The sequence below is a fragment of the Echeneis naucrates genome, chromosome 4 (genome assembly GCF_900963305.1).
Source record: "Echeneis naucrates chromosome 4, fEcheNa1.1, whole genome shotgun sequence".
NCBI lineage: Eukaryota > Metazoa > Chordata > Actinopteri > Carangiformes > Echeneidae > Echeneis > Echeneis naucrates.
Window position 1 is genome coordinate 24,190,003 of NC_042514.1, and position 10,623 is coordinate 24,200,625.

Below are 10,623 nucleotides of genomic sequence, written 5' to 3' on the forward strand. Positions count from 1 at the left end.
GTATTTTTTCTTTTATAACTGTTCAAGGCAGTAACCAGGTGCAGTAGGCAGGTCAAACAGGTTTTCGAAACATTTTAAACAGCGGCTAGAAAAAGGGAATCGCAATTCATTTAAATTTTTAATCAATGTTTCATGGTCCCCCCAAAGAAATCTAGTTTTATCTGAGTTGTGGTGCATTGTTACATGCCTAGTAGTAACTAATTATAGTATAAATTATAATCTAAGCATTACAGACAGCATGCAAATCAGAAGTGGAAAACATGAACTTGGATGATTGGGGGAGCCAATTGTGTGCCAGTTATGATCCTCCACCCTCAACATATCACCGCAACCACCACCGATCAAACCAACCTGTAACGATGATGTGCCTTTTAAAGGTTACCATGTGCCTTGTTCCAACTCGGTAATTGCTCAATGGATAAACATCCATCAGTTTATTAAGGCCAAGATGTTTCATCGATTTTGAGGGTTGGTCTAGTGCAAAGGCTCTGTAGTGCTCATTGTACCAAGGACACAACACATTCATAATGAGGAACAACTTACTGATGACACATTTGGAAGATTTCTGCAAACTCTGGTAATCCAGATTCTGACCCATAAACAACTATCATACCCTTACTGTATGCAACCCCACACTTGATTCTTTCATGGCTAAATGCACTTCATGTGTGTCAGGGTACTTCTGCCTAATAGCCTGAGCCTCATTCACCACATCTATAGGGACTTTGGATATATCAGAAACTTCTAGAGAAGATTTTTACGTGAGATGAGATGAGATGAGAGAGAGTTCAGTCCAACCCCTCTCCAGGAGTAGGGATCAAGAGCCAAGGCTGTGCATAGAAGTAAGCCCCACCAGATCCAACTGGTAGCGCTCCACCTCCCGCACAAGCTCCGGCTCTTTCCCCCCAGCGAGGTGACATTCAATATCCCCAGAACCACTGTCGCCCAGGTCTGGATCGTCGAGGCCGCCTGCCTTCACTGCCACCCAACTGAACACCCGACCCCATTAGTTGTCCCCACGGGTGGTAGGCCTACGGGGTGAAGAAAATGCCACGTCACTCTGTCGGGTTACTCCCTGCTGGGCTCTGTGGCCTGCCCAACCCCCAGGCGCTCGCTAACAGGCCCTCCTTCCAGGCCTGGCTCCAGGCAGGGTCACAATTTTCTTCCCTCTGTGTTTCCCCTCACCTGAGACCACTTTGCCCTGGGAGACCCTCCCAGGTGGTGGTTCCCGTGTTCAAAAAAAAGGGGACAAGAGAATGTGTGCCAATTACCGGGGTATCACACTCCTCAGCCTCCCTAAGAAAGTCTATTCCAAGGTGCTGGAAAGGAGGATCCGGCCGATTGTCGAACCGCAGAATGAAGAGGAGCAATGCGGATTCCGTCCTGGTTTTGGAACAAAGGACCAGATCTTTACTCTTGCATGTATCCTGGAGGGGGCCTGGGAGTATGCCTATCCAGTCTACATGTGTTTTGTGGACTTGGAGAAGGCATATGATCGGGTTCCCCGGAATATGTTGTGGGAGGTGCTGCGGGAGTATGGGGTGAAGGGGTCTCTGTTGAGGGCCATCCAATCTCTGTATTCCAAAAGTGAGAGCTGTGTCCGAGTGCTCGGAAATAAGTTGGACTTATTTCAGGCTGGGATTGGCTTCCGCCTGGGTTGCGCTTTGTTACTAATCCTGTATGTGATTTTCATGGACAGGATATCGAGGCGTAGTCATGGGGGAGGAGGGCTGCAGTTCGGGGAGCTGGGGGTTACATCTCTGCTTTTTGCGGATGATGTGGTCCTATTGGCTCCATCAGCCTGCAACCTCCAGTGCTCACTGGACAGGTTCGCAGGTGAGTGTGAAGCGGCTGGGATGAGGATCAGCACCTCTAAATCTGAGGCCATGGTTCTCAGCAATAAACCGGTGGCATGCATACTCTGGATAGGAAATGAGTCCTTACCCCAAGTGAAGGAGTTTAAGTATCTTGGGCTTGCTCACAAGTGAGGGAAGATTGAGCATGAGATTGGGTGGCGAATCGGAGCAGCAGGGGAAGTGTTGCGTTCGCTCTACTGCACTGTTGTGATGAAGAGGGAGCTGAGCCAGAAGGCAAAGCTCTCTATCTACTGGTCGGTCTTTGTTCCTACCCTCACCTATGGTCATGAGCGATGGGTCATGACTGAAAGAACGAGATTGCGGGTACAAGCGGCCGAAATGGGTTTCCTCAGGAGGGTGGCCAGAGTCTCCCTTAGAGATAGGGTGAGAAGTTCGGCCATCCGGGAGTGACTCGGAGTAGAGCCGTTGCTCCTTCGCATGAAAAGGAGCCAGATGAGGTGGTTCGGGCATCTGATAAGGATGCCACCGGGACGCCACCCTAGGGAGGTGTTCCTGGCATAGGAGAAGGCCATGGGGCAGGCCAAGGACCAGGTGGGGAGATTATATCTCCACACTGGCCTGGGAGCACCTTGGGATCCCCCAGTCAGAGCTGGCCAATGTGGCCAGGGAAAAGGAAGTGTGGGGTCGTCTGCTGGAGCTGCTACCTCCACGATCCGGCCCCAGAAAAGCGGATGAAGATGAATGAATGAATGGAGAGTTCAGATAGAAAGCTATAATCAGTTTTTTGAATTTTGAAGCCAAAGTCAGAGGTATGTTCTTGAAACAGCTGCTATGTCTAACAATCTGCTTTAAAAAAAAAAAAAAACTGTTTTTGGCTTCAAAGCACATTGTCCAATGACAGACAAGAGGGCCAAAAGCACAGATGATGAGTGTAGTGTTGCACATTGTGGTGCTTATGGAGAAGTTTGATGTCAGGAAACTGCTCTTAATATCTTTGCCTGTGCTCAATTTTATTTTCAAGGGATGAAATGAATTGATTATACATGGGTGCAACAAGTTCAACAATTTCTTTCAAATCCATGAGGACAAGTCATGCTGGCTAATCCTCTGGTACACAATGCCCTATCAGAAATGGAAGCAACCTCAACGAAACCCAGTTTTCATGAGCATTTCCACCAATGGATTTATGACTTTCAAGACTTCCTGGTACCACATGTGGCTTATTAGTTTTGTCTGACCATTTGAAAGGAAAAGACAATATGGCTGTATTAAGTTAACCCTCGTATTATCCTCAAATATTACTAACACATTTTACCCTTGGGGTCAATTTGACCCCAGGTATATTTGCCTCCAGAAAATGATTTACAGAAAATTGTTGACCAAGTTTTTGTGTCAGGCACTTTGTTTATTTGTTGAATACATAAATAACCCCTTGATAATGAAACCTATCAGTGAGTTTACCTGCCCTCTAGCGCCACCATCAGGCAAAACCTTTAAATTAGAATTAATTTATCTTGAAAACTTTTCATACAAATCTTCTCAAATTTACTGACAACATTAATGACCACAAGAGTATGAATCCTATTGGTTTTGGTGATGATATGACCTTCCCTGTAGCGCCACCATCAGGTCAAACTGTCAGTTTTAGAGTTAGTGTATCTTGAAAATCTTTCATCCAAATCTTTTCTAATTTGGGGTGCACATTCATGACTCTCACAGAATGAACCATATTGACTGATGTTGATAAGCCCCCCTTTCCTCTCATAAACATATTTATTTACTTATTTTTATCTCCTTTTCTTGTAACATATTTGTGGTTAGTCACTATGAAGTCATACTCACCCCTCCTCTTTTGTTATCCGGGCTTGGGACCGGCAGTGGCAGAGTTAAAGAGTTTTTTTTTTTCCTTTTTTGTTTTTTTTTTGTTTATGTTTTTTTGGTGTTTTTTTTTGTTTTGTTTTGTGTTTTTTTTTTTGTTTTTTTTTGGTGTGTGTGTGTGTGTGTAGGGGGGGTGGGGGGGGGTTACATGTTTGAAAATTCACCCATTTGTGAAACAGAAACCATAATTAGAACAACAGTCAGATAGTCAGATCATGGAACAGTTCTTTATGCCCACAGTCAAGCTTTTAGTCTGCACTACAGTACACAGGATGTGCAGAGAGTGTGTGCATGCTCCTTGCAGACATATTTCTTGCATTGCGAACAGGTCATGCTGGTCTTGGAATCATTTCGGGTGGGACAAACCTGACACCTGCCGCGTTTCTTGCCCGCGGTTTGTACCATTGGAGGAGTTGGGGTGTTTGTCTCTGTCTGTATGTCCCTCACAATAGCTGCAGCAGCTGTTGATGCTCTTGGAAGGCATCGTCTTCTCTCAATCTGTGGTTTCACCAGTGCATTACCAAGCTGCTCCAGGAAAATCCTCCTGCGGCTCAGTTTTCCCCTGTTCCAGTCCTTGTTTATTTCACACCATATAACAAACGCATTGTATGCACTCACATCAATGATGTGGAAGAAGATGACAAGGGGCCAACGGGCAGTCATGCGTCGACAGCTGTATGTGGCTGTGACCTTGTCCAGGTTGTCCACCCCTCCCTTTGTCTCATTGTAGTCCAGCACCATTTGTGGTTTTTTGTCTTCTCTGCTGCTCAGGGCATCATCTTTGTGCATGGTGCTAAGCAGCAGGACATTTTTCCCTTTCTTGGGGCAATAGGAGACCACAGTTGCTTTATCAGTGAAGGCAAACACTGAAGATGTTACCTTCCTGTTCTTGACAGCAAGAAGTTCAGAGGGAAGCTCTGGTTTATTTTTTCTCACTGTCCCCAACATCGTTACCTTCCTTTTCAGCAGTTCCTCACCCAGGGCATAAGATGTGAAAAAATTATCACATGTAATATTATGCCCATGCAGTCCTTCAGCCATATCAAGCACAACCCTTGTGCCCTGATTTTTTTCCGGTGCTTCGCCAGGAGATTTTCCTGTGTAAACCTGCATATTCCATGCAAAGCTGGACTGTGCATCACATGCTGCCCATATTTTGATGCCATATTTGGCAGGTTTGCTTGCCATATATTGTCGGAATGGACAGCGCCCACGAAACGCAACCAAGCACTCATCGACAGTCACGTGGGGGCCTGGATTGTAAAGCAGGGGTAAACGCTGCACCCACTTGTCCCACACATCCCTTATTGCCGCAAGTTTGTCACGTTCGCGTCGGCCGTGCCTTGTTTGTTTGTCATCAAAGCGTATGACACGGGACAAAACTTGGAATGTCTTCAGAGACATGGTGGCTGGAAATATTGCCCTTCCAGTCTCAGCATTCCAAAGGCTTGCTGTTGCTTCACCTTTTGATTTATAAACTCCCGCCAAAATGAGCAAGCCAATGTAGGCTTCCAAGTCGACTACATCCAAGTCTTTCCAACTGTCCCCATACACACGCTTCCCCTCTAAATTTGTCATCCCAAGTACAATATTCTCAATCGATGGTGTTATGAAGAGCTCTAATGGTGACTTGATGTCTTCAACATGGCTGATTGCATATCTGGTGGGGCCTGGAACCATTTTGATAATATTAGTAGCGCTAAGTCTACCTTGCTGTCTAAGTGGGGAAAGGGACCATATTATCTTTCCATTTTTGGAAAGGATCGTGTCTGCTGGTGGTTGAGAAGCAACAGGAGGGTCAACACTCTCATTCTCATCAGATGAGAATGCCTCAAAATCAGGGTCCTCCTCAACACAATCCTCTGTCTCAGAAACATTCTCCTCTATGTCACTTTCACTGTCAAAGAGCTGTTCCAAAACGTCATTGACAGTAAACCTTTTCCCAGAAGACATTTTCAAATGAGAGAGCGTGCAGATTGCAGTGTACACAGAGCACAAAGAAGAATGATGTGGATAGAGGGCTGCAATGCAAGCTTTTATATGTTTGCTCCTCCCTTATTTTGCATGAACTACCAATGTCCTTGCAGGAATACCCCGCCCTCCACAGAGCGGGAAAGTTCCCCCCCCCCCTCCACAGAGCGGGAAAGTCTCCCCCCCCCAGAGCGGGAAAGTTTCCCCCCATTATGTATCAACTCAAAAGTATCAACTCTGCACCTGCAGGTGTGGGGATGTTAGGTCACACACACAGACAGACAAGTTTTACACAGCTAAAACAGCTTGGGGTCAAATTGACCCCAGAGGAACACCGATGCGTGGAATATGCGTTCAGCACATTGAAAAAATATTATCATGATAATTTTACGCTTAATCAGTTGTCCCCATCAAATTAGGAAAAGTCATGAAATATGGAGCAAAAAAAAAAAAAAAGCCAACTATTGTTTTTTGAATGATAAACATTGATTGGGGTCAAATTGACCCCAAGGATAATAGGAGGGTTAATCTAATGTGAAGAAACACGGAGATGTAAAGTGTGCAAGGCAGTAAGCAAGTTCAACTGGTACTATTCCTTCAAAAAATCTTTTGAGCCAGATCAGGGGTTTAGCCACTAACTACATGGAAGTAGCCCAAATTTTCTGATAGGATACACCCTCATTTAACTCCAAAGCAACTTTTGTTTGTTTCCTGTGCTGACTTTACATGAGATTCATGCAACTCTTTTGTTCTTATTTGAAAAACACCTGATGCAATGGGACTGAACTTTGCAACTCTTTCCTGTGCACTGTCGGCAGTAGTACTGCTCATTATTGGACTCATTATTGTCCAAAAAGGTGTTCTCTTGAAAATGAAAACCATCTTGGGAGGCCTTGTACTGATCTGGCTGAGTCTGCTGCTGTCCCCTTTGATTTTTTAAAACTGTCAGGAATTCTAACTCTTAGTTTGGTTACATTGAGTTTTATTTTCATGTCACTAACTCTCCTGTGATTTCAGATCCCGCCCCCTTATCTACCCAGGCAATCTGCCCATTAACTGCACCTGGTTTTCCCCGCCCATCTCCACACCTGTGGCTCATCCTCCCATTTGGCCTTCAATATATATACTAGTCCCTTTTCCCCAGCCCTCTGCCAGATTGTCTTGTGTTCCTGCCAAGCTATCCAGCATTTTTTTTTCCCCTCCCATTCTGCCTGACTACATGATTCTTGACCCTGTCTGCCTGTCTTGGACTCCGGATTCCCTGCCTGCCCCCTGACTTGATTGTCTCAGTGTCCAATCTGTACTAGTGATTCTCACAAAAACCTTCTCAACTTTAGATTTGCTACTTAAAATTTGCTGCAGAGACTTCAAAATTGGCATGTACTGAGATGTATGCTTCTCTTTGGCATTCAAAACATATCCAACTCGTTCAACAACCCCAGTCCAACTAAGAGCTAAGAGCAGCCATGAGCACTGGGGGGGGACTCACTGTAGGAAGGCTGTAGGCAAGGTGTTGTGGATTGAGTTGCGTTCCACAGGCGGACGAAGATGAGAAGGCAAAACTCAGAGACAGAAGGCAGGTAGGTTTACCAGGGCGGAGATGATGAGCCGATGAAAAAACCAGGAAGGCGGTCCGCAGAGGAGTGCTGGAGACATAATACAAGAACGATCTGGCAATGAGTGTCTGGAGGTGGTTGCTTATATCTGGGGTAGATTGCTGATGAGGAGCAGGTGAGGAAGGCAGAGCAGACAGGTGAGTGAGGTGAGTGCTAGTTGTTCAATTAAACTAGAGAGTTCCCTGGGCTGTGCGTTTACATCTGTTGATGAGGAGCCACAAGAAACCTCTTGGCCATCATCTTCATCTGTATCAGAGTCTAGTCTGGTGGTTCTTACTATACCTGGCTTGAAGTCAGTTAAGGTGTGGGGTGTATATTTACGGCTTTTATGACTTTTAAATGTGCCATAAATATGTCTTTGAAAAGTGCAATCTAAAAATGCATCTAAGTATTCACAGTTTATATTCCATATTTTAAATTGATGGCAATGGTGGTTGCCATCAATCAGTGGTTGGTGGATGGTTTCTAGGGAAAATTTTGTTTCAGTACCGATACCAATACGAACACGGGCACTTCTGGCAATAAAAAAAAAAAAAAACAAACAAAAAAAAAAAAAAAACATTTTTAACACAATAGCCTATTCCAAAACCTTGATAAAATTTTGCCGTTTCAACACTTATTTTTTCTTAATGTATCCTGTTTAATTAGTTTGGCAAGACAGCTGGTTAATTGATTATTGGGTGGAGTAGGCTTATAAATAGGCATGTTGCTTCTGCCTATTCCCTCTTTTTTAAATCTGTCTTTTTTTTCTTCCTGTACTTTCTTGTGTTAACTTTGTCATATGAGAATGACTGTTTGCTGGAAGCTTCCCTTTCACAATAAGAGCATGAAAACAGCAGCTTCGTATCCCAGTCCAAAGTGGGACATTTTTGTATACCTCGATTAAAAAAAAAAAAAAAAAAGTGCAGTATAAAGTTTATTTATCATTTACCTATGACCCCGTGATGTAAAATCACCTTGCAAAGAAACACCCAAAGCCCTTGTCACGTGAGGCATGTGCAGAGTTAGCATTTAGCATTATCAACACTATGTATGTGTGGATTACACCACTCACCACTACTACAGAGCCTTTTTGTAGACTCTCAGATTGGCCACTAGTGGCAGGAAAGGCAGTGGGCTGGAGCACAGAGGAAAGTCAGTGGTTATCAGAATTCACATACAGACTTGAGATCAAATTATATGAATCATTACCATGTGTCAATTATCACAGATAGTCAATGTTTTGTATTAAGTTAAAAGATTTATACTTTTTTTTTTTTTTTTTTTTTTTCCTCTGGTCAATTTGACTTAAACCATCTTAAGGACCGAAAAGTTTACAGAGGACAAAAAATAAACAAGGATAAATGTTGTTCACAGCATATAGCAATATATTGTACCTACTAAACTGTAAACTGTAGATGCTTATCATGCTTCATGCCATTGCAATGAACAATGTTATGCAGCAACTGTATTGTTGCAGCATGTGGGCTTTATGCTAAAACACATATTTTGACTTCAAAAGAAAGAATATTTCCAACTCGAGTAAAATCCCAACATGTTTCATTTTAAACACAAACGTCTTCAATATATATATGGAAAAAGTACTGTTTTCTGAGGGCATCAAAATCACTGATGTTTCTGGCAATTTCCGGGCACAGCAGGCACATGTCACATGTTTCAATAACTCAAGATAGACATATTAATAAAAAGGATAATTTATGTAACAAGTAACTTCATTGGAAGAACAAATGAACCAGCAAAAATGGTGATGAGGTTTTTATATTTATTTTTTATTAATAGACTCAGAAGTCACAAGTGGGCTTATATGATATTAGGGGTTAATAGAGACACTTACCCTAACCTCACTCAAACGTACTCAGGATTTTGGCCACAGGCTAGAGGCAAGCTGAGTAGAGAATAAAAATAGATTAGCTACTCTATATTTCATTAGATTTATCCAGTGATTATCATAAAAGCTCAACACTTAAAAGGGCCAGACCAGATATGATCTAAAAAACAAACTATGAAAAAACTATAAATACCTTCTTCCCATAGCTGTAGACATTAAAAGGAATTTTAAAGCATGGATACTTTTTGGAAAATAACTTGGATCATTACTGGGCTGGACCTTTAAAATAACATAACATAAAACACATTCAAAACAATGAATTCCCCCCTGCAGGGACTGGACTCTCGCCGGACCACCACACTACGCATGGATGCCCGTACCACTGCACTGGGTCCCAGTTTAGAGGTGCAAAGTATCGCAAGTATTTACTGCTGCTTGGGCCTTGCGCACTCTATCGATAGCAGCAGCACAAAGTGAATCACCTGTGTCCTGTACTCTGCATGGCTGCAGCCGTGGTAACACACACGAACACTGTCTGTCTCTCCTACACAAGAGGATGCACGTGTGTGAATGGAGTGCTTTTCGAGTCAAGTTTGGATTCCAAAATGCAACTTCGCTGTTCATGAAGACCATCATCACATTACCATGCATGGTTTGCAAAGATGGATGCCAATTCGCAAATATTTACCTCAGGTTCAGTGCATCCAACAAAATCCAACAATATCCGACAGTGTGTAGCTAATGCATACTTTAGGGCAGAGGTGTCCAAATCCGGTCCTGGAGGGCCACCGTCCTACATGTTTTAGATGTTTGCTGCTCTAACTCACCTGATTCAAATGATCAGCTCATCATCACACTCTGCTGAAGCCTGATCAGGAGCCACTCATTTGAATCAGGTGTGGGTCAGGACCAGATTTGGACACCTCTGCTTTAGGGTTTAGGCTAATATGTAAGTATTTGGTTCAGGTGACTTTCAAATCTCCACAGCACAAGGGTTGGCCATAACGTTAGCCAGCTAGCTAGCAAGTGGTCGGTATTAGCCATATTTATATCTATGGTGTTGGGATATTGTACATATTAAAAGTATGTATTCAGATAACAATTAATCACCAGTATGCCTTTTTATATTAAGATGTGTGCTTCCAAGCTTGATGTGTTATGAAGAATATGTAGTTGCTTGGATAGTGGAAAAGTACAGAGTGTCCGTTAGAAATGAACATACAGAAGACACATGGTTTGAAGTAGATGTCCTTGTAAAGTGTGTGAGTTAGATAATGAGGAAGAGTGTGCGTACTTGTGACAGAAAGGAAATATCTCACAGACAGACAAAGAGGAGTCAGATAGCAGCGAGGTTAGGTCAATCAGAGAGAAAACAGGCGCACTGCATACACATTCATAGCAGACCAATCAGAAGTGGAAGACGACGCGTGGACATCGACAACGGACCAATCAGAAGAGGACAACGGCTTGCGTGCACATTTATCTGAACTGTTACGTCTTATATACTGGGTCA

The 10,623-nt window shown here is 43.4% G+C and overlaps 1 protein-coding gene across 1 annotated transcript; it reads right to left on the bottom strand.

Annotated features, from left to right (window-relative positions):
* Positions 1-3,953: 3,953 nt before the first annotated feature.
* LOC115042188 (piggyBac transposable element-derived protein 4-like) lies at positions 3,954-5,450 on the bottom strand (the record flags this gene model as incomplete). The annotated part of the gene is made up of 1 exon (XM_029500258.1): positions 3,954-5,450. A coding segment is annotated over one exon (1,497 nt), but the record flags the coding sequence as incomplete, so codon positions are not given.
* Between the last annotated feature and the right edge of the window lie 5,173 nt (positions 5,451-10,623).